Source organism: Sus scrofa, chromosome 8, assembly GCF_054392235.1.
Source record: "Sus scrofa isolate SSC_HxYL_T2T_F1_AM1 chromosome 8, Sscrofa_HxYL_maternal_Yorkshire_Landrace_v2.0, whole genome shotgun sequence".
Classification (NCBI taxonomy): Eukaryota; Metazoa; Chordata; class Mammalia; order Artiodactyla; family Suidae; genus Sus; species Sus scrofa.
The window spans coordinates 77,062,522-77,086,700 of record NC_139390.1 but is presented as its reverse complement, the minus strand read 5'-3'; the positions used below and the strand labels follow the sequence as shown (position 1 = coordinate 77,086,700).

Genomic DNA, 24,179 nt, shown 5'->3' with positions numbered 1-24,179 from the left:
TCAAAAATTTAGTACCCCCTTTTAAAAAACTTTACACGGAGATTTAGCTATGTATCTAACTAAAAGTTTAGAGATACAGGAAGACATAAACATTGTAATGATACCCCCAAAAGCATCACAATAGTAATTCCCTTAGAGTTTATTTCAGAAGAGTTGCTGATATTAATATCATTCACAAAATCATTAAACAGATTTTTTTTTTTAATGAGCACTATTGGAATAAATAAGGGAAGACTGTATGGAAAATAAACCTAATTATCAATTGTGGAGAGTTGTAATCATTGAGGCATCACAAAGCCTGTTTTGGCTTGAAAATAAGATGAAGGACCCATGCTGTTTAACCAAATCACCCATAGAATTGAGAAAAATTCCATATTCAACTAAGTACTTTGGGTGTCTGATGTATTCTTCACTTTAGTTTAGCCCAAGAGAATCCATCATGTGTTCTATAACTATGCATATGATCCAAGGAAGATGACTACTCCTTGTCTCTGTCCACACCATCAAGCAAAGATGGTCTTACTTCTGATTCCTTTTACTAGCTCTTAGAATCAAATTTTGGCATCACTGACCTATAGTAGCCCCAGCGGTTTCTCATTTACTTTGTTGTAAAATTTTGTCTTTTTTTTTGGGGGGGGGTGTCTTTTAGGGCTCTACCCATGGTACATGGACGTTGCCAGGCTAGGGGTCAAATCAGAGCTTCAGCTGCCGGCCTACACCACAGCCACAGCAACGCCAGATTCCAGACAAGTCTTCGACCTGTACCACAGCTCATGGAAATGCAGGATCCTTAACCCACTGAGCGGGGCCAAGGTTGGAAACTGCGTCCTCATGGATACTAGTTGGATTCGTTACCGCTGAGCCACAGTGGGAACTCTGATTGTAGAATCTTTGGATTAGTATCTTGTGAAGAGTTTATGATACTTCCCATTACCCGTGATGTCCATCCATTTATGAGATGATGTTGTGATCTGATCCACCAGTGCATGTAATTTTCCCCACGCAATGTTGTGGGACAGACTCACTCCCCGAGGAGTGCATCAGTTTTGGGAATGTGGGCTGGGAAAGCGTAAGGTGGGAGGGGAAGAGATCAAGCGAGCCCTGCCACCCCGAGGCATTGTCAAGTCCATGCCTTTCATGTCTTCACAGCCAACCCCACACAGGGGCCTAATCATTCTTTGGTCATAGGATTAACTTTTCCTTTTCGTTCATAAACATCTCTGGAATGGGTGGTTTTTTTGTTCACCCCTGCGCTAAGTCATCAGATCTCACGATAGGCAGAAAACGTTCGATTTCACAGCTGTTCAATTTTCAGATAACGTGACCTTGATGAACATTAGATGAAAGCAACTGGGATTTTAGGTGCATTTTGAAAGGGGGAATGCTGATAAGCCTTCTCATTTCCACGGGAGAGGAAGAGAGGAGCCCATCTGGTTGGGGGGTGGGGGGGGGTGGGGGGGGCGGGGCGACGGAGGTGGGCAGCATGTGTGATTTATTTTTCTTCCAGGTTTTAAAGTTCCATGGAGGAATCACAGGACATTTTCTGCTTGGTGGCATGGAAGGGTTTTTAAATACAAATAATGCTGGGAATATTTAAGGGCAGGCTTATTTGGCAGAGGAGAGAGCTCTGTGAGCCATCAAAACAGGGCCTGGCAGCACTTTCGCTGGTGTGGATTTGTGTTGCTTGGATGAACTGAGAGGCTGATGGAATCACTGTATCCAGCAGCTGCTGGTTAAGGCACTCTTTGGGATCGTGCTCTGCGTGGTGTTTATTAAAAGGCTGGCTATGATTAAAGGGGCATGACGGCCAGAGGAATTAGTAGAGTTCAGGATATAGAGCCAGAGGGCTTCCATGTAAAGTCAGGTGTGCTTTGCAAAAGGAGAAAAGACCTTTCTGGAGCACAGCGGATCCATAAGTAGGTCTTACTGCTTCTCAAATTCATCACTTTGCCCTCCATCCCCTAGCCCTGGGCCTCCACCCTGTATGGCTGCCTTGCTTTGCTCATCCAGCCCACCCAGTGTCTTCCTGCTTTAATCCAGTCTGTATTCTCCTATCTAATACATCAATGAAATGCTCCATAGTTTAGTGTTTACATATGCCATATAACCTTCTTCAGCTCTCTCCTGCCTCGTATTTCAAATGTGAACCCTTCAGCCCACTGACATTTGAGGTCTCTAACTTGCATTCACAGCCATCCTGGGCCACTTCTCAAAAGGTCCATCAAATCTGCCTCCTGCCCCCTGTGTAAGGCTAGAGTATTCCTGACCCTGAGTTTTTTGCATTTGATATTCTCCACAACTCAATTGTTGCCCACTGCCTCCTGAAAAAATTCTACATGTCCCAGAAATTTTTCTTTAATCAGATAAGCTCCCTTAAGGAGTTCCCGCTGAGGTGCCACAGGATGGTGGGCATCTCTGCAGCGCCAGGACGCAGGTTCCATCCCGTGCCGGGCACAGTCAGTCAAAGGATCCAGCGTTGCCACAGCTGCAGCCTAAGTTGCAACTCCTGCTCGGATCTGATCCCTGGCCTGGGAACTTCATATGCTGCAGGTGGCCAAAAACAAAAGATAAGTTCTCTTTGTACTGGGTATGAAGTTTCTCTTAGAATTGCCAAGACTTTCAAGATTCTGGAATCAGTTCATTTACCGAGGACTTTATTGTCTCAGATACTCTGCTAGGAATTAACGTGTCTTTTTTGTTTTTTTTTTTGTTTTGTTTTTTTGTTTTGTTTTTTTTTTTTTTTGTCCTTTTGCCTTTTCCAGGGCTGCTCCTGCAGCATATGGAGGTTCCCAGGGTGGGGGTCGAATTGGAGCTGTAGCTGCCAACCTATGCCAGAGCCAGAGCAACTCGGGATCCAAGCCACGTCTGTGGCCTACACCACAGCTCACAGCAATGCTGGATCCTTAACCCACTGAGAAAGGCCAGGGATTGAACCTGCAACCTCATGGTTCCTAGTCAGATTCGTTAACCACTGAGCCACAATGGGAACTCCCTTTTTTTTTTTTTTTTTTTTTTTTAATTTGAGCCTTTCAACAGCCCTTTAAGGTAGTAGATGTTATCATCTTCAATTTTCAGATGACGAAACTGAGGCTCAGACAGCTTAATTAGCTTGCCTGAACCCACAGGGCTAATGAAAGACAGAACTGAAAACGAAACAGTAATTTCCTCCCTCCTAATCCAGAGTTTTTCCCACTGTTTTCAGTGCACCACAACTGTTTACACGGTTACTATGGTTGTTTTTACTGATTGGTGCTTATTATTGACTTTAATTTGTCCTCTTATACCAGTGGAGATTGTTAGATAGAACATATCTTGTTTCTTTGATATTTTCCAGTGCCTACTACTGGACTCTGGAAAGAAGAACTCAACCAATGGAAGCTGACCAATCAATTTATTTGCCAAAATACACAGCTCTTTGCCTTTGAGATATTTTGCAGTTATTTCTGGGAGAAATTTCAGTCAGAGTCCCATTGATTGGCATGCATGGGGGCAGATATCTGGCATATACAAGCAGTACAAGTCACCAACCTAAACCAGGTCAGCCAGTTCCTCGGCAACATTCTGCCACCCTCTGCAACTCTGTGACCTGGCATCACAGGAATTTGCTGTGTACTGATCACCCAGAGTTCTTTGCAATTCCTCTCTGGTGGCCCTGGCCAGTTACATATGTTCCTTTCATAATATTAGTTAAGAAGTATAGTGGTCATTGCTATTAATACAAGGATTACCTAAGGTTCTGGGGGTGCCAGGTGCCATAGCAAACTTAGTGTGAAACGCCCTTCTGAAGTGACCACCGTGATCTCTCTGGGTGCACAGGTTTCTGAGTCCTACACGCTGTTGATCTTACCATGACTATGGAAAGTTCCACCCTGGGCTGGAGCTGGCTAGTTAGCTGTTTTCTCTGGGTGCAGGCACGTGTCTGTTGTGAATTAACAGGTGGAACATCTAGTTAGTATTTCTTTACTGTTTCTCTTGACAATCCTTATTTATTGACACTTTCTACATATAAGTGACGAAGAAGTTACATATTACTTCCTCCCCTCCATGTTGAAAACGTAGGCAATCAAGACTCTAAAATATAAAGGGAGTTCCTATTGTGGCTCAGTGATTAAGGACCCGATGTTGTCTCTGTGAAGATGTGAGTTTGACCTCTGACCTTGCTCAGTGGGTTAAGGATCTGGCCTTGCTGCAAGCTGTGGTAGAGTTCACAGAGACAGCTCAGATCCAATGTTGCCGTGGCTGTGACATAGGTCACAGCTGTAGCTCCAATTCGACCTCTAGCCTAGGAACTTCCACATGCCACAGGTTTGGCTGTAAAAATAATAAATAATAAAAAAAAAGGTACAAGGAAGTCACTATAGGATTGAAATCCTGGCTATGAAGCTTCCAATATTTCCCCCTTCAGGGTAAGAGAAACCCTCCAGGGGTCAGATGAGAGAGAGAATCCCCCATTTCAGACAAGCAGACTTCTAGGTGCCTCAGGCTCAGAATAGGGCACCAGAGCGGAGCAGTCAAAAGCCTGGACTCTGGGTGGGACGCTTGGGTTTGAGTCCCAGTTCTGCCATGTACCTGCTGTGTCATCTGGGGAAGTGACTTAGCCTCTGATTGCTGTGCTTTGCTTATCCATAAATAAGAGTTATAACAGTGCTTCCCTCACAAGGCTATTAGGAATATTCAGTGAGTTAATACAGTCATTTCAGTTGTCCTTCCCTCTGGAGTTCTGCATCCTCGGATTCAACCAATCACTGGATCCCAATCTGGGGATACCGAGGGCCGACTATAAATGCCATATAAAATAAGGGATCTGAGGATTTGGGTATCAGCTGGATACTGAGGGATGACTCTGTATAAATAACCAACACATGGGAACAACCTAAATGTCCATGGACAGATGAATGGATTAAGAAGATGTGGTACAGATACACAATGGAATACTACTCAGCCATAAAAGAATGAAATCATGCCATTTGCAGCAACATGGTTGCAGATAGAGATTCTCATTCTAAGTGAAGTAAGTCAGAAAGAGAAAGACAAATACTGTAGGATATCACTTATATGTGGAATCTAAAACATGGCACAAATGAACCTATCTACAAAACAGAAACAGACTCCCAGACCTAGAGAACAGACTTGTGGTTGCCCAGGGGAAGGAGGAAGGAGTGGAAGGGACTGGGAGTTTGGGGTTAGTAGATACAAACTATTACATTTAGAATGGATAAGCAATGACATCGTGCTGTTTAGCATAAGGAATTATATCCGATGACTTGTGATAGAATATAATGAAAGATAATATGAGAAAAAGAGTATATACACACACATATGTATGTATGACTGGGTCACTTTGCTGTACAGCAAAAACTGACAGAACATTATAAATCAACTATACTTTAATAAAAAAATTAATGTAAAAAATAATGCATATAGACCATCATCTGGCACTCAGTAAGTACTGTGTGCTTAAGGTGGGGGGAAAAAAAGAAAAGGAAAGGAAAAAACCCTTCTCTCTTTTCACTGCCATCAGCCCCATGTCTCTTACAATCTTCATAGAAAGAAGAGCCTTCTTTCTTAACACAACTAAGCTTTCTCCTTTAAACAACACCAGTGTTTCTGAGAGGTAGTTTGGACAGAAATCTTAAATAAAATATGAAACGTTCCCATCACAGTGCCCATCACCTAATCTGTAGAGCTAGTTTCTGGCCACACAAGTGGACATATCCCAGCGTGGAGAAAAGGAGCAATGCAAGATTGGAGTATGTTTTATAGAAAAACTGGTAGCACAGGTGGGAATGATTCTCCCTACAAATGTGCATTGAAGATGAGTTGATTTATTGTATCCTTTCTCATTCTTCAGCTACCACCACACCACCGAAGCGAAGAGGCCACTTCTCTCGGTGCCCCAAGCAATACAAGCATTACTGCATCAAAGGGAGATGTCGCTTCGTGGTGGCCGAGCAGACGCCCTCCTGCGTGTAAGTGGAGCGCACCAGCAATCAGCAAAGGGGTGCAGTCTCCTGCTGGCTTGGGGCTTGACAGGACTGGAAAGTCTGAGCTAAGCCAGCCATCTGCTGGGATGCAGTTCCCCCTGGTCCTGCCCCCCCACCCCCCACCCCTTGTTTAGAGGCCTGGTTCAGCGGCTACTTATGGAGAAACTGACGGCACACTTTCCTGCTGAAATATGAGCGTGGGGAGTCCAGATCCTCTTCCAGGCGCGGCGGTGTCCTCAGCTACTTTGCGTCAGCAGCACTGTTTCTGTCCAGTGTTAAGGATGCTTTTCAGCTCAAATAAACTCCCAGGTGTTTCCAATGGAAACACATTCTCCTGGCATGTGTTAGGAGGTGGTTCATTGTGAATGTCATAGTGAAGGGATGTCTGCCAAATGAAAAGTTACTTTTGCAGGTGTCAATTAAGTGTGTGGAAATCGGTCCTATTTTTAGAGATTCACAAAGCTTATTCAGGACGGCAGGCAACGGGGAGAAAAGTTCTCTTTCCAACACTTAGTAGATGGAATCCAAGTTTAATTTTTACTCAGGCACAAACAATTTTTTTGGCATATCTTAAATATTTATTTTCGTCTGAAGAGCTGTCTCTCTACAGTGCTGTCTGAAATCTTACCTCCTGGAGGAGCAAGGTGATTTTTGAGGTCTAAGTTTGACCTAAAGTTCATAGAATGTTTATGCCCTTCTGTATAGTTGCCTCTGTATTCATTTTTTTTTCAAGTGTCTCAGAACAGTGATTCTAAGCCCTGATATAGAGGAATATTACAGAGCCACGGACTTCTTTAAAGTTTAATTATAATTAAATTTAATTAAAAATAAATATACATAAATAATACTTTGAAGAGGGTAAGAACAGCTAATGTAAGGAATAAGGAAAATGTACTTGTGCATATGTTGGGAAAGACAGAACTGATTTTTTAATAATTTCACTTAATTGCTTCCTGGCTTGGGAGACTAATGAATTTTTAAAAGATTAATGCCCTTTATCCCATACATTCCTCTAACTGGTGCCAATGTCTGTAGATTTATTGTTCTTTAATATTGCTGCCTTCTAGAATGAAAACCATAGGCTGTAATCTCCCTGCCTAGGATCAGTACACAGGCAGTTTCTCTCAGTCAAAGGTTCAAACTCATCTCCTCCATCGCACCTCTGATCCTGGCTTGACTTGAAAGTCACATCTCTCACAAATTCCCAAATGTCCTTCTGAAATCCTGCCTGCTTTTGGTTTAGTAGACGAGCTCTTCTCTTAGTCTGGAACATTTATTCTTGCTTATGCTTGAAGATAACAGCTCACACATCAGTTCCTCCTGGACCCCTGCATTGACTTGAGTGAGATGTCTTTCCTCTGTGATCTGGTCACACTTCTGTGAAAGCTTTTTTCCCTTGGAGCATCACCGTTGGCTTCTTTGAATGTCCCTTCTGCAGCTGGGAGCTTCTCAAGGGCAGGGCTCAGGGCTTATTCATTGTCATATTCCAGTGCCGGGCACAGTGCTTAGAATTTACTAGATGCTCAAGAAATGTCTGGTGGAGAAATGAACATGTCCCTCTAAGATGGTGCATCTAGTACTGTGCTGAATGTCCAAAGTCAGACCTTAATTTGAACCAGGAACACCTTCTTCGTGGAGGGATGATACAAAAGCAAAGGGAGGATGAAGACCATAGGAATCAGGACACAGATTTGGGAAGCGCAGAGACCTAAGTTAAGATTTTGTTTCCATCCGTTACGAGCAGCATCCAGTTATCTTTCCTGTGTGTTTCATCGTCTATAAAAAAAGATAGTAATATCTTCCTCTCAAGTGTTGAAAAGTAAGCAAAATAATACATCAAGCCAAAATACTTAATCGTGGTACCCAGCACAGGGTAAATGTTCCACAAATTGAACCACAGAGAAGAAGGGGAGATATTCAACCTAGGCTTGACTTTCTCGGTGACTTCTTGTAGCGCAGATTAAGCAAACCTGTCTCACCATTGGTGGTTAAGCTATCTTGGGAAACCAGAAATATCTGCTTTTGCTTGAGATCATAGGAATTTGTGGACTTCTGTCTTTACATAAAAAACAAAATGAAACAAAGCATGTTTCAAACAATTCAAATCCCCTCTTAGTCTTCTGAATATTTTTCTTGGAATGAGGATGCTTTGTTTCCAGATACATAACTTTTATTTATGTGGCACAGTTCATTTAGGCAGTGTTACGTGTGGTTGGGTTCATGAACTTGGGAGCCAGACCTCCTGCATTTGATTCTGAGCCTCACTCACAGTCTCCGTACTTGAGTTTCTCCATCTGTCAAATGGGTTAATAAAACCTGCTCCAAAGGTTGTTATAAGGATCAAGTGAATTCATAGTTAGAGATCTCTTAGACGAGTGTCTGGTGATTATTTCAGAATAGCGATTTCCCAGTCCTGACTTTCAGAGTCTTCAAGTGTCAGAGCATCTTTAAACGTATTTTAATTTTTAAATTATCAGATGTTAGAAATTCATGTAATCATTCACTTAGTGTTTAAAAAATGTCTCCTAGCATTTTTCACCCTCTGCCTCTTTCTTTTCCATTGAAATGCCCCTCAGCTGATACGTTATTAGTTGGGCGAGCAGTGAAATAACATGAAAGCCAGTATAACTGGCTAAGCAAGGGTCTGACCTTCTACATGGCTTCGCTGGGTTATAACTTACAGGAAGGACCACTGACTGAGAAATTCATTTAAAACTTGAGTGAACAACTGAATTTGGAGCTTATAATTAGAAAAACATTCTAAAAGAGCAGCAAGTAATTGCTGTGTGTTTTATGGGGAAATTTATTGTTTAAAAATGCCATATTTCATAAATTTGTGAGAGAAACATTTCAGCTAATTGGAAGAGACTGTATCTGTAGATTTTAATTATAACCTTAAAAAAAAAAAAAACAGCTCTAAAAAAACCTCCCTTCCACACATGCAATTCAAAGTGATTTTCTCTTGGTTCCAATCCTGTGTGCAAGGGATTTTGATATTTCAAGATATTTCTAAGCTCTCTTCCTGTTTTTTTGACCTTGCAATGAAGATCCTAGCTATCTTGCAGGAAGCAATTTTCGCTCATCCATCCTGGGGTCATTTTGCAATAGATAGTAGCATTTGGTGTTTTCGCTTTTGCTTGCCTTGAACCTCACCTTTCAATTGATGGTTCTGACTGAGCTAGTTTTTTTTTTTTTTTTTAAAGTATTGTATTAGCTATAATATTGCCAGTAAGGGTTCTCCTTAATTGAGAAATAAAGCTTTGAGGGAATTAACTGCCTTGGTTCTTACCAAACATAAACTCTAGATCAGCCTGGCAATAGATCCTTTCTGAAAAACAAAGACCAAAAATAAGCTTGCACAGAAATCTTTTCAAAAAGCAGAGTTTCATCTTTATGAGATTTAAATAATTATATATATGGCCAATATCTGTTTGTGTTTTGGATGGATCTGAGGAGGAAAAAAGGGAAACTATTTGTTAGGGCAAAGGTACTGATGTTACGACTGATAAATTTGTTTTTAAAAGTCTTCGGACAAACTTCTTGGAGGGGCAGAGTAGGATGGACTGGGAGTTTGGGGTTAGTAGGTGCAGACTATTGCATTTGGGATGGATAAGCAATGAGATCCTGCTGCATGGCACAGGGAAATATATCCAAGCACTTGTGATGGAACATGATGGAAAATATTATGAGAAAAAGAATGTATATATATGTACAACTGGGCTACTATGCCATACAGCAGAAATTGACATTGTATATCAACAAGAACATTGTAAATCAACTATAACAAAATTAAAAAACAAACAAACAAAACAAAGCTTCTCAGAGTTCCCGTTGTGGCTCAGAGTTAACGAACCTGACCAGTACCCAGGAGGACACAGGTTTGAGCCCTGGTCTCGCTCCGCGGGTTAAGGATTCGGCGTTGCCGTGAGCTGTAGTGTAGGTCACAGACACGGCTCGGGTTTGATGTTGCTGTGGCTTTGGCATGGGCCAGCAGCTGCAGCTCGGATTTGACCCCTAGAGGGAGAACTTCCATATGTCTCGGTGTGACCCTAAAAAGCAACAAAATAAGACCCAACAAACCCTCACAAGACAACTTATCACGCATCTTGTAAACATCTGACACAATTAAGAGACTACTATAGTCAGTCCCCACATCACTGAGCCACATCACTGGTTGAGTGTTGCTTGGCATAAGTCTCGCTTGGTCAAATGGATCTGTCTCTGTAACTTCAGAGGTGAGGCACCTGCTGAGCTGAGGTGAATCCAATATTGTATTGAGAGGCTTAGGGGTGGTAGAGCCACTAGGAGAGCTGGTTGATTTCCAGTCACTGCACTTTACCAAGGCCATGGAGAAGGGGGGAGAAGCATTTAGAGGAGCATTTAGAAGCATTTAGATGCATTTAGAAGGAACGGTGTACAGATCCAAAAATGTGGCCTTAGAGCATCAGATAAAGGACATGCAGAGGACAAGGCCCATTGTATTTTGAGGGGGTGCAGCTGGGGGCTGGTGAAGGGAAGAGCATTATGACTTCTGCACGTGGTAGAAGCAGACCCCAAGGGTAGACATCAAAAAGAGAGGCCAGGGATGAGGATGAAGAGGGAAGAGAAATTCTGGAGAAGAACATTTTCTGTGTGTTCTACATTTGCTCATATAAAACTGTATACTTTAAACATAGTTTATGAAAATGAAACTTGGGCTCACTGAAACTGTTTGTATGGCCCTCTGATAAAGTGGGAAGTCCTGGGGATTTTTGAATTCCCCGTCCTGGAGGTATTTAAGCCCTTGGAGTGCTGGGTAGGGAATTTTCATCACCCCTTCCTTTCACACTCAGAATCTAAAATTTCAGGATAGATTTTAGTAAATTATCATCACCTCTGTCTGTATTAGACACATTGTTAACGATGATCAGTGGATGACAGTTTTTCAGCAAAGCAAAGGAGGAAAGATCTCATGGTTCTACACCTTAAAATTTCTTTAAGGAATTTTAATTTTTTAAAAGGAACTTATTAATTCCAAGTAACGAAAAAGGTGTTTGTTTCTTCAAAGAAGAAATAATAGAGAGTCTTAAAAGTCTTGGGTGTTTTACCTTGTTGCCATCTTCTTGTTTTATTTCTCCAGCTGTGATGAAGGCTACGCCGGGGCCAGATGTGAACGAGTCGATTTGTTCTACCTAAGAGGAGATAGAGGGCAGATCCTGGTTATTTGTTTGATAGCAGTTATGGTCATTTTTATCATTTTGGTGATCGGTGTCTGCACGTGCTGTCAGTAAGTGTTTTAAAATTTTTATTTTTTTTTCCAATTTTTATTTTATTTTGATTAGAGTATAGTTGATTTAGAGTATTGTGCCAGTTTCTGCTGTATAGCATAGTGACCCAGTCATACACACACATATATATTCTTTTTCACATACTCTCTTTCATCGTGATCTATCCCAAGAGATTGGATATAGTTCCCTGTGCTGTACGTTAGACCTCATTGCTTATCCATTCTAAATGTAATAGTATTTTTAAATTTAATTTTAAGGAAATCTGGAACATTTTATCTTGGTTACTGTTTCCTTTCCTCTCTTCTTTCCTTCCTCTCCTCCTTCGTATCTTTTCACTTTCCTTTTGGCTTTGAGTTAAATCACTTTTCACAGTTTGCCATCATTTATTTTGAAGTATTTATAAAAAAATGCATGACACATTTTTTTATCATTTTGCTTGAGTGTATTATTATCATTTAAGATAAATTTTATGTAAATCTCCTAATTGAAAATAAAAGACATGGGCAAAATGGATGAAGGTGACCCAAATATACAAACCTCTAGTTCTAAGATAAGCAGATCCTAGGAATGTAGTGTGTGTGTGATGACTATAGTTAATAATAGTGTTGTCTGTTTGAAAATTGCTAAGAGAGATCTTGAAAGTCCTCATTACCAGAAAAAAAATTATACCTATTTATAGTGCTGGATGATAACTTATGATCATTTTGCAATATCAACAAATCTCAAGTCATTTTGTTGTGTACCTGAAACGCATACACTGTTATCTGTCAATTATATCTCAATTTAAAAAGTCAATTATTTTGCTCTAAAGTCAGTCATATTTTACAGGCGTTTGTTAATAGGTCAAAGAAGAGTTTTACTCCTAAATTCTACCATGACGTAATAACTTTGAAAGGCAGAAACAGAACATTTTTTTCCTGGTCACATTAAAATAATGAATTTTGTTTATAAAAGATAATTGCACTGTTTTTCCTGTCTTTACTTTTCATTTTATATACAACTTTGGTAATTGAGAACCCCCCCCCTTTTTTTTTCTGAGACGGAATGGTTTGGTATACTTCTTTTTTTTTTATAATTTTTTTTTTTTATTTTCCCACTGTACAGCAAGGGGATCAGGTTATCCTTACATGTATACATTACAATTACATTTTTCCCCCACCCTTTCTTCTGTTGCAACATGAGTATCTAGACAAAGTTCTCAATGCTATTCAGCAGGATCTCCTTGTAAATCTATTCTAAGTTGTGTCTGATAAGCCCAAGCTCCCGATACTTCTTAAGCTAGTTTTAGAAATCCATCAGTTTTTGTTTTTGCATTTTTTTTCTGTCTTTTTTTTTTTTTTTTGCCTTTTCTTGGGCCGCTCCCATGACATATGGAGGTTTCCAGACTAGGGGTCTAATTGGAGCTGTAGCCACCAGCCTACACCATAGCCACAGCAACGACAGATCTGAGCTGTGTCTGCAACCTACACCACAGCTCACAGCAACGCCGGATCCTTAACCCACTGAGCGAGGCCAGGGATCAAACCCACAACCTCATGGTTCCTGGTCGGATTCATTAACCACTGAGCCATGACGGGGAACTCTTGTTTTTGCTTTTTTAAATCAGATTGGAGTCTTTTTCTTAAAGAGCTATCTTCTGGTCTTGAGAAACCTTCCAAACTGTTACATTTATTCTCCCCACTGTGATGCTCATTAGAAGAGGGTGTCACATGAGTCTTTTTTTTTACAACATTCTTTGTAGAAAAGCATTAGCATGGCTTCTAGGAGTCTAAAGTTTTTACTCTGTCTCAGCTCTGCCATTAAACATCTTTGAGACCTTGGACAAATTTCTTAATATCTTGAAACTTTAATTTTATTTTCTGTTAAGGTGAGAGGATTAAACCAAATAACCTGTAGGATTCCTTCTAGCTATAAAATTGAAAGTTATTTTTAACACTTTACCTACTTTATGGCAAAAAGGAGTTTTTATAATGCCAAGTTTGGGGCAGAGCTAGGAAATGCCTGATTTTAGTACATTAATTTTGCTTTATACTTTGGGAAAACTGGATCTCAGTCCAGAATATCTAACATATTTCTTAGTTAATATATCTAGAAGCTTAATGAACATACCCAGAGGTGCCTCTATTGGTTTTCTTATGCCTGTTTCCCCGTTTTGTATTATTCCTTATTTACACACTAAAGAATGCTTATCCACATATTCTGTAAAAAGACTTGGCCTGAAAAGATTTCCTGTGCTCATTTAGCTGTATCAATAATCAGTTACCATTTTCTTCCTATGTGGGTATAACCGTGCTGTGTCCACACTTCTGCTACTGTAGCTATTATATGAGCCTAGAGAAAGATTAAAAGAGTCTAAAATTTTTCCTTTTTTATAAAGAACCTATACAATTTTAACTGTCTAGAAATAAGATCGTAGGCTTTCTTGAAGATTTATTTGGGGATTGCCTGAACTAATAAACTCACACAAATTTCTAACACTTCATTTTTCAAGTCCTCTTCGGAAACATCGTAAAAGAAGAAAGGTGGAAGAAGAAATGGAAACTTTGGGCAAAGATATAACTCCTATAAATGAAGATATTCAAGAGACTAGTATTGCTTAATGGTAAGTGTGATAAACTTGGTAGAGGGGAAGCTATTCAGGGGATATTTGCCTGATGAAATGGGGCTTAACTGCATCCAGTAAAGGATTGATTGAAATTTGATCAAAAACATCTAAAAATAAATTGACTTTTTTTCATAGGACCTGAAACTAAATAAAAGACTGTTTCATAGCTTTCTTTTGTATGTTGCCACAGACATAGCATATAGGAGAGAGGATGTTTATTTATTTATTTTTTAATTTATTTTTTGAAATGATTTTTATTTTTTACATTATACTTGGAAGGAGCGAGGACTTTTATGTATTTTTTCTGATGTAATGTACAGAGATAAGTCTGCTTTTTAGTTTGGATGTGTTCTGGTCCTAGTTGTGATGGTTATTTTATGCTTTTATAAAATATTATGATATTTGATATATTTTTCATCTAGAGGCACAAGGAAGAAGTATTTTAGTTTTGGTATCTCACATTGAAAGGATATAGCAATAGCCATGTTTTAATGATAACCACATTTATTGAGCATTTAGTACATGCCAATATCCCTTATATGTGGAATCTAAAGTATGGTACAAATGAACCTATCTACAAAACAAAAAGCAAGTCTCAAACATAGAGAACAGATTCGTGGTTGCCAGGGGGGAGGGAGGAAGGAGTGGGATGGACTGGGAATTTGGGGTTGGTAGATGCAAACTATTACATTTAGAATGGGTGAGCGATGAGGTCCTACTGTACAGCACAGGGAACTATATCCAATCTCTTTGGATAGAACATGATGGAAGAGAATATGAGAAAAAGAATGTAGATATAGATGTATGACTGGGTTACTTTGTTGTACAGCAGAAATTGGCACAATACTGTAAATCAACTATATATATATATACACACACACACACACATATGTTTTTTTCTTTTTAGGTTCTCACACACAGCATATGGAGGTTCCCAGGCTAGGGGTGCAATTGGAGCTGCAGCTGCCAGGTACACCACAGCTCGTGGGAACACCGGATCTTTAACCCACTGAGTGAGGACAGGGATTGAACCCCATCCTCATGGATACTAGTAGCGTTCTTAACCCACTAAGCCACAATGGGAACTCTCAAAATCAACTATATTTTAATAAAAAAAAATTTTTAATGTTCTATCAGTTGGGATCCCAGCAGGAACCACAAATCTTCTCAGATGATCCAGTAAAGAGATTTCGATGAAGGGGCTGGGAGGGCAGGGCAGAGGGAACCCCTGGGAACATTGAGGCTCCCAAGTCCAGCACTGGCCAGAGGCTGTCCCTCTCCTGTGGTTTGAAGGGCTGGGGAGAGTTACCTTGGCATTGAGAGGCTGGCTGTATCAGGAGGGCCCATCAGGCTGGAGCTGGAGCTGTGGATGGAAATAGCCATGGCCAGCACCTGAACAAGGAAGGAGGCTGGAAATAGAGAAAAATACTCCAAACCTTCTCTCCCCTGCCTTCAGCTCTCCAGAGGTCTCTCACTAGCCAAACTCGATGAGATCCCAGAGGGCACAGGAGCCCTGGTGGTGCAATCTGTAGTCAATCTGGGGTGCACAGAGCCGGGCAGAGGAAGGCTCTAAGGGGCAGACGGAGCGCAGATAGCTCAATCAAGCAGGGGAGTTTTGGAGTTCCTGCTGTGGTGCAATTGGATCAACGGTGTCTTGGAAGCGCTGGGATGCAGGTTCTATCCTCAGCTGGTACAGTAGGTTAAGGATCCTGCATTGCTGCAGCTGTGGCTTAGGTCTGGACTGAAGCTCAGATCTGATCCTTGGCCAGGGAACTCACATGCCGAGGGGTGCCAAAAAACCCGCCAAAACAAACAATAAAACAGGGTAGCTTTGTCTGCAAGACCATCAATCCCAACCAAATTGGTTTAAAAGGAAGGAGTGCTGGGATGGCAGCTTTTACACTTGCTTGTATCAATTCTCACTCAGAGAAATGTTATTTGTCTTTCTGCTCATGATTTGAAGAGTTGGCTGCATCCTTGGCTAATTCTTCTTAGGTCACAGAAGAAGCTAGTAGCAGTCGAGGCCACATGTGTCCTTATTCCCATCCAGCAAGAGACAGCTGTGACTTGCCATAGCTCTCCCAGTTGTACAAAGGATTTCCTTTCCCAGAAACTCCCAGCAGATTAAGAGATGTAGTAAATGATTATTGAGAAAGCATAACATTCTCCTAACTTACTACCAGAATGACACGAATGAATTGCAAACAAAATACTGGTTCTAGATTCTTTTCTTTTCTTTTTTTTTTTTTTTTTTGTAATTACCTAGTACATTTCTTTTGAATGGCCTGCTCTTTTATCCTTTTTTCTACAGTCTATGAAGGCGCCTCCAGGCTGGTGCGAGCTACAAAATGCCTTACTCATTTGAAAATGGACAGAATGTGTCTCAGGAAAACAGCCAGCAAAATGAATTTTAAATAATGTATTTACTTTTTTGTTTGTAACATAAATTTGTGTTGTTTACTAGTGTTTTAATAAGAAGAAGAAGTAATTTTATTGTTATATAGTATTTGGGAAAAGCAGCCAGTTTAGAAAGGGACATTTTAGTAAACTTCCACTTAAGTTTTGTCACCAGGACTACCCGTTAAAACAAAAACGGCAAGTCAGAAGGCGTTTACATCTTAGGAATTGAATTAGTAGTACAGCTCTCATTAATCCAACAGTCACTAAGAACTTGAAAAACATTATGTCTTTTAATCCTTTCAAGCACCTGTGATCCTCATTTCTCATGTATGGAAACAGGCCCAAAGAAGTTAAATAATCTAAACCAGATTTACAGTGTCAGGAATTGGTGGAGCTGAAATTAGAACCAAGATGCACCCAAGGTCAAAGTTTGCGCTCTTAACCATCCTTTTTGTGCATTGGCGTCATCGCAACCCAACTCACAACACAGTCCAAGACTTTATATTAGACAGTGTTCAGCCATGACTCTGAGACATTGGCACATCTTTCTGCAGAAACTCAGAATGCAGAGCCCTGGAATATGTGTTACTGTCACCATCATACTGTCTGTAGTCTTGATTTTCCTGATGTTTCTTTGCTCCTTTATAAATTCCCAGTAATACACATACATTCTTATATTACTAAAGCAAATAGATTTGCCCCATAGCTAGGGTAATGAACAGAGATGGAAAGTAGGTGCCTGGCAGTCTTTAAGCCTCGGTATGTGTTTATGCTCACTACAGTGTGGGGAATAAATAGTCCTGGAAGGGCTATTTTTCCCAGGCTGAAAGGTCAGTGACACATGGCAGAGTCTAGGCAGAGACTGGCTGTGACCATATTCTCATGCTTGTTCTTCTAAGAGACAGTACCTGTGATTGCTTTTAGGTGAAGTTTGGTGCAATCATCTTATGACCATAGTCCTCTATGGCTTGGGACCACCTTACCAAATGCACCTTCAACTCCTTATTGCATGTAATAAAGATCCTTTTAAACCAGAAAAGGCAGAAGGCACATCCAGCCAATATTCCACAGAATATGGACTTTCCTGCATTGGCTGGGTGGATCCCTTCCAAAAACTGACGACAGATGTCCTCCAATTGCTGCATGTTGGCTGCTGTGCCTGTCAGCAAAGCAGCTTTTCCAGAATCTTTGTACATTTTCACTTGGCAGTGTAGATGCCACACCCAAAGTGAGGTAGAGAATTCAGAGAAAAGGAGAAGTCGTGTATCACCTTCCACCACACACCATGTTTTAAGGGAAACTGAGGCTGCGCTTAAGTATAACACAGAAATAGCTCAAATATCAATAAGAGCTAAGACAAACAACTGATAATCTTCTAAATCTATTGTTTCTCCTGGTTTAATGACCATCCTTGAAATGGGATTATATCAAATGATTCATGTTGGAGCCCCTTTATTTTGAAAAGCCTCCTTCTGAGTTTATTCATGCCCTCTCATTCTCAGTCTTCTTTGGTACAAAGTGTGCTTGAAACAAATGCTTATTAGACCATTTAAAGTTAAAAAACAAGGCTGTAAATGTTTCTTCTTTCCTGAACTGAGATTGCTTGGCCAATGAAATCTCTCAAGCCAGTTCAAGTTCAGGAATTTTATTCTGATCCAAAAATGTCATTAGCATTTTGTCGCTTGAAATTTGGTAGATCTCTACTACCAAGAAAGAATTGTAGAGATTTTCCTGTCTTTTCAAAGGGTATTTTAAAATTGTTTCACATATGCTAAATGACTTTGTTTATATGAACCGTCAGTATTATCATGTAACAGAATAAATTTATTTTTAAAACAAACCAAATATATGTTTCATGTTTACTTAGGAATTTTCTATTGCTACCATGAATTATTAAGAGAAATAAATTTGAACATTATTGCCTTAAAATACTATATTTTATAGAAACTATCATGAATACATTTGAAATAGCCTATTCTGACTACGTGCTTTCCTTGAAACCAAAGAATCTGGAAGTGTTGCCGACACCTATGAGATGTCTATCCAGCAGTCTGGCCACATTTTTTAACCCTACCTCCTGCTGTATTTGGTTGGTCTCAGGTGGGCATTTCATAAAGTTGGGCCAACTGGAATCATTGCAAGGAAATGAAGTAAAGTCATCCTTTTTTTGGGTTCTTGGGGTATAAAAATGTGCATTTTGAAGCTATAGGCAGCCATGTTTTGCTCCATGTGGACCAGAAAAGCAAAGGAAGCTGGTGAGAGATGAGAGATAAACAGAGAGGTAACAGGTGAGTTTCCTGTCAGTCTGAGTTCCTGTGCCGTGCATTCTCAAAGTTTAAACTCATTCCATTCTTGTGTTAATATTTCTATAAGCAGCCCCTCATGTGGCTTAAGCTAGTTCTTTTTGGATTTGTGTAACCTGAATCCAGGATCCTGACCAACTCTGGTTCATCATGACATTGTGGGCAACGCTTTCTTTGAGCAGAAATAACATCTTGGTGTTCCCGTTGTGGCTCAGTGGGAAAAACCTGACTAATATCCATGAGGATGTGGGTTCGATCCTTGGCCTCGCTTAGTGGGTTAAGGATCTGGTATTGCTGTGAGCTGTGGTGTAGGTTGCAGATTCGGCTTGGATCTGGTGTTGCTGTGGCTGTGGTGTAGGCTGGCAGCTGCAGCTCTGATTCAACCCCTAGCCTGGGAACTTCCATTTGCCTTGGATGCAGCCCTAAAAAGAGAAAAAAAGAGAAAGAAATGACAGCCTTGCTGAAACAATTCTATTGCATTATGCCTTCAATTGCATTAGAGGAGCCCTTCTTGCAACAATATTCCATTTTCCCCACACAGCCATTCAGGACAATGATGGCAGGGGAGCATGGAGGTGGAGCCAGGAGTTCAGGAAGCATTGACTGGACACCTCCTGTATCCTAAGCACTGAGCCACCCACTGTAACAAATGCTGAGGAGGAATAAGACATGGTCCCTTAGGTGATTTACGATTCAGTGGGACGGACAGCTACCCGCTCATCATTTCCATATAACTTGGTGCTCTGAGAGAGGCTCGAGGTGTTACGGGATTGAGAGAAGGATGACTTAGCCAGAAGGAAGTGACATTCAAACTGATGGCTGGCTTTGAGAAATAAAGGTCTTTGACCCCAATCCCGGGGAAGGCCAGATATGTACAGCATTTCTTGGAAAACTAGCAGTGGTAGGAACTAGTGGGCATTGCTGCAAGGGAATATGAGAAGAGACAGAATTCAGGCTGCATGCCTTGTTCCAGAATATTCCACATGTGCCATGGAATGTATATGGACATGTGGGCCATGGGATGAGATGTTCCTGTTTCCCATGATGGTGTACTATTAGGTGATGGGCTGAGATAGAGGAGAGGTTTTTCTTTCTTTCCTGAAGTGGCTATTTGGGTTTTTCATACTTTCCATTCTCTAGTATTGCCCATGGTGGGAGCAGGTTCCACAGAGGGTGAGGTAAAGTGTTCTGGGTCAAATAACTTGTTATTTGGATAAAGCCCAGGTTTGTGCAAAATTCTATGAAGGAGCTCCAGGACATAGTTCAATGCTTATGGTTTTAAGACAAAATCATTGCCTTAATGAAACCTTCATCTTAGAATATTCTACACGGTCTCTGTTATGAGAATTGAAATGTATTAGGGTGTTGCTGTCATTCCTTCATTCAAAAATATTAAATTCATACCCAGGGTCAAGTATCATAGGTTCCGGGACCTGATCAGTGAACAAAAATCTGTGACCTCATGGTCACTAGCTTATGTTGCAGTGGATATAATCTTTTGCAGCATTGAATTAAAACAAGGCTTATACAAGAAGTTATATCATCTGGAGGATGTTGTCATTAGACTTTGAACCTCTACCACCGTCTCGAAGCATGAAACTCAGAACGAGCATTCACAGAAGAACTCAGTATATGGTTAAATGAGCAGATTTCTTTTAACCCCCAAATAATTTATATATTTTAATAATGACGGTCATGAGCGAAAAACAGTCTCATATTTCTTTGGTGTAAAATCTTGGTTTATACATTTTTCTGTGATGGTCGATGAATATGGGTGCTGTATTTGCCATCTGTTTTTCTTCAAAGAATCCTCTATGCTTCGAGGTGTTTTTCTGCAAAGGAACCTGCTCCCATGTGATCAACTTTGGCAGCCAAGCATTAATGCCAGAACATAATGTGCGAAGAGTCTATTCTTGCCTGTTTGCTAATGTTACTGGATCCTGGGAATCTGTGTCTTATAATAACATCTAGTTGGCACTTTTGTAAACTCATTCGTCCTCGGGACCTGTCAGCTACTGGTGTTTGAAGTAGTCTGAAATTCCATATTAGGAAACTAAATAAACTATATATATATAACTTCAAAAACTGTATCAGCAATTATTTTCAAGAGATTAATTACGTTTCTGCTATTGGAAATATCAAAATGCGGATATCTAGGAAAGTTTAATGAACAATTACAGTTAGTACCTCTTTTATAAGAGAAATGTTAACCAAACATGTTTTTATTTTTATCTTTTATTTTTATTTGTTGCTTTTTAGGGCCACACCCGCAGCACATGGAGGTTCCCAGGCTAGGGGCCTCATCGGAGCCATAGCCACCAGCCTACGCCAGAGACACAGCAATGTGGGATCTGAGCCATGTCTGTGACCTACACCACAGCTCACGGCAATGCCAGATCCTTAACCCACTGAGCAAGGGCAGGGATGGAACCTGCGCCCTCATGGATACCAGTCAGGTTCGCTTCTGCTGAGCCACAACGGGAAATCCCTATTTTACTTTTTATTGAGGTACAGTTGATTTGCAATGTTGTGTTAGTTTCAGGTATACAGCAAAATGAGTCAGTTATATATTCTTTTTCAGATTATTTTTCCTTATAGGTTATTGCAAGATAGTATAGTTCCCTGTGCTGTACAGTAAGTCCAGGTTAATTATCTATTTTATGTATAGTAATGTGTATGTATTAATCCCAAACTCCTAATTTATCCCCCCCCCACTTTCTTCTTTGGTAACCACAAGCAAACATGTTTTTAGAGACTTTTTCCTCCAATTTTTATTATTCTTACTCATGTTTAAGTTACGAAAAAAATGTGCAACAAACAGAGATCCTTCAGTAGGTGTTTTCTTTTTTTCTCCTAGAGCTTATTGCAAAGAAGTCAAAGAAACCGAATTCTTCACAAACACAGCAACTCTTTAATGTTGCTTGCTGGAGCGAATGCAATTATTCTTGTAGGATGTGTGCAGAATAATAAAATGCTGTGGAGCTCTGTGATCTAAGCCAGATGACGATGTGTCCTATGCTGGGTTTTAGTAAGATGTGAGAGAAAACCTTTTCCCAACTTGCTCTGTAAAGCCATTTTTGAAAGACTGAAATGTGTAAACAAATTTTAATAAACCTGTTTCTAGCATAATCTTTTTTTTTTTTAACACCCTAGGAACATTTGTTTACTAAATGATCCAGAACTAGCAACTCTTTTTTTTTTTTTTTTTTGTCTTTTGTCTTTTGTCTTTTTAGGGCTGCACTGGCGGCATATGTTGGTTCCCAGGACAGGGGGTCTAATCAGAGCTATAGTCGCCCGCCTATGCCACAGCAATGCCAGATCCAAGCCACATCTGTGACCTACACCACAGCTCACAGCAACACCAGATCCTTAACCCACTGAGCGAGGCCAGGGATCGAAGCCACAACCTCATGGCTCCTAGTTGGATTTGTTTCCACTGTGCCATGACGGGAAGTCTGAGAACCTCGAGAACTAGCAACTCTGAACTAGATACTCTGGTCTTGGCTTCTGTAACATTCCCATCTCCCTCCTAACTTCAGCTATGGGTCAAATTACCTGAATTCTTTTTTTTTTTTTTTTGGTTTTTTTAGGGCTGCACCCAAGGCATATGGAGGTTTCCCAGGGGTCAAATCAGAGCTGTAGACTCCAGCCTACGCCACAGCCACAGCAACTCGGGATCTGAGCCGCGTCTGTGACCTACACCACAGCTCACAGCAACGCCAGATCCTTAACCTGCTGAGCAAGAGCAGGGATTGAACCCGAAACCTCATGGTTCCTAGTCAGATTTGTTCACCACTGTGCCACGACGAGAACTCCTCCGATCACTCTTATAGAAAACAAGGAATTCTTTTCCAAACTGAAGTCACTATGCTGATACAGTAAAAGTTCTCAGTATTTTTAAAGATTCATGATCCCCATAGAAAGGAATGTCTTTGTACTCTTGTCTGAACAAACCATGTTTAGGTAAAGAATTCCAACTCAGTGACTGGCCCTAGGCAACTGTTCCATATCTCTGGCTGTATTTTTCCTCTCTCTTCCCTACGTCTTCCTTGAAATTACCTAATGAGAAAAAAATAAGGAAGAATTATTGCAGTGCTATTGAAAATAATTACAGGCCTAGTAACTTTTAAGTATGCAAAGTTTGCTATTTAGGGAGGTAGAGTTAGACTTTGCCACTTGTAAACAATGTTATCGAAGGTGCTAAAAATAGTTTGGACCCAGGGCCTGGGAACAACCTCTCATATTGGTTATTTACAGTGTTTGCGCCCAGTAGGAATTATTTTACACATTTACACGATTATGAATCTAAAGCTCAGAGCCTAAGTCTCCTGCCCGATCCCATTGGTAGTAAATCATGGGCATCTGCCTCCTAACGTTAGTATCTCAGAATTTGAAACAAAAGTACAACTGAAATTACCTACCTTCCGAAAGCAAAGAAACAGAAATGGGTTGTTCTAGAGGCTGCTGATTAGCTAAATAAATGCGTACTAAGACTACGTGGTTGACAAAACTTTGAAAGATGTTAAAAAATGAATGAGTATAAGATAAGAGGACTCTGGAGTTCCTGTTGTGGTGCAGTGCAAATGAATCCAACTTGTATCTATGAGGATGTGGGCTTGATCCCTGGCCTCACACAGTGAGTTAAGGATCTGGTGTTGCCCTGAGCTGTGGTGTAGGTCGCAGACTCGACTGGGATCCCAAGTTGCTGTGGCTGTGGTGTAGGAGGCAGCTGTTGCTCTGATTCAACCCCTAGCCTGAGGACTTCCATATGCCTCGAGTGCAACCCTAAAAAGAAAAGAAAAAGGTAAGAGGATTCTGTAACAACCAGCTGATTAGTTCTGTTTTTAACATTTGACTTTTCAGCCAGGTGGAACAGGCTTAGCAACCTGTTCTTAAGTCTGTTAAAATAGCCAAAAAATAAGAGAAAGGACATTGAATAAAACACACATGGATTGAGCAACAGGGCGTGCAGATTGAGCTAAGGGGTGCATGCAGCACTCTTATTGGAGAGCACTTAGCTTAGTGGACCAAACTAATTTTTTGAACCACAAAGGATATGAAGAAGCAAACAGCCTGGAGAGTATTTGGCTCTTCCTGAAGCTTTTACAAGTAGTAAAGTTTATACAAATTGACGTAATTTAAAAATATTTTTCTGATACCCCAAACTCACACCACATTTGCTCAAGGGCCTTGAATTCAGTGGAAATTCATTAATTTAAATGAATTTGTCACCATTTAGACATGGACCAGGCAGATGTTTGCCTTCACAATAATGAAGAAACAGTATATTTTTAAAAATTACGGTGGATCTTATTAGTGTCATAAACCTTTCCAACACTTTGAAAAGCACATTTTAGTAGCAATTTTGTTTTCATGGTTCTGTCATCACCTCATGTGACATCAGTTCATGTTTAAAATTAAACTCGTCATTTTTATAAACTACCTTAGATCCTAATTCAGTTGATTAAATGTTACCAAGAGCTGACAACAGGCTTATACACAAAAGTGTTGTTAAGTGCAGGAGAGTAAAGAGTAGGGCAAGAGATAGCATATTTTTTTTTTCAAGTAGGAGAAAAGACACATACACGCAGAGTTGTAATAAAGAGTTAGGTAAGTTTCG

General features: G+C 40.4%; 1 protein-coding gene across 14 annotated transcripts in view; it reads left to right on the top strand.

Moving 5' to 3' along the window:
* Window positions 1–21,688, top strand: part of BTC (betacellulin) — a 51,748-nt gene extending 30,060 nt beyond the window's left edge. For 12 of the 14 annotated variants that reach the window (XR_014813800.1, XR_014813799.1, XM_084973923.1 and 9 more), the window contains 4 exons: window positions 5,852–5,969; window positions 11,104–11,250; window positions 13,743–13,853; window positions 16,168–18,096. Coding sequence is in view for 12 of the 14 variants with exons in the window: in XM_084973923.1 (XP_084830049.1) it covers window positions 5,852–5,969; window positions 11,104–11,250; window positions 13,743–13,851 (374 nt within the window). In the remaining 2 variants the exon portion in view is untranslated. Of the gene's footprint in view, window positions 1–5,851; window positions 5,970–11,103; window positions 11,251–13,742; window positions 13,854–16,167; window positions 18,097–21,416 lie in introns of those variants that run through there. The other 2 variants (XM_084973921.1, XM_084973919.1) reach the window with 1 other exon arrangement.
* Window positions 21,689–24,179: the final 2,491 nt, after the last annotated feature.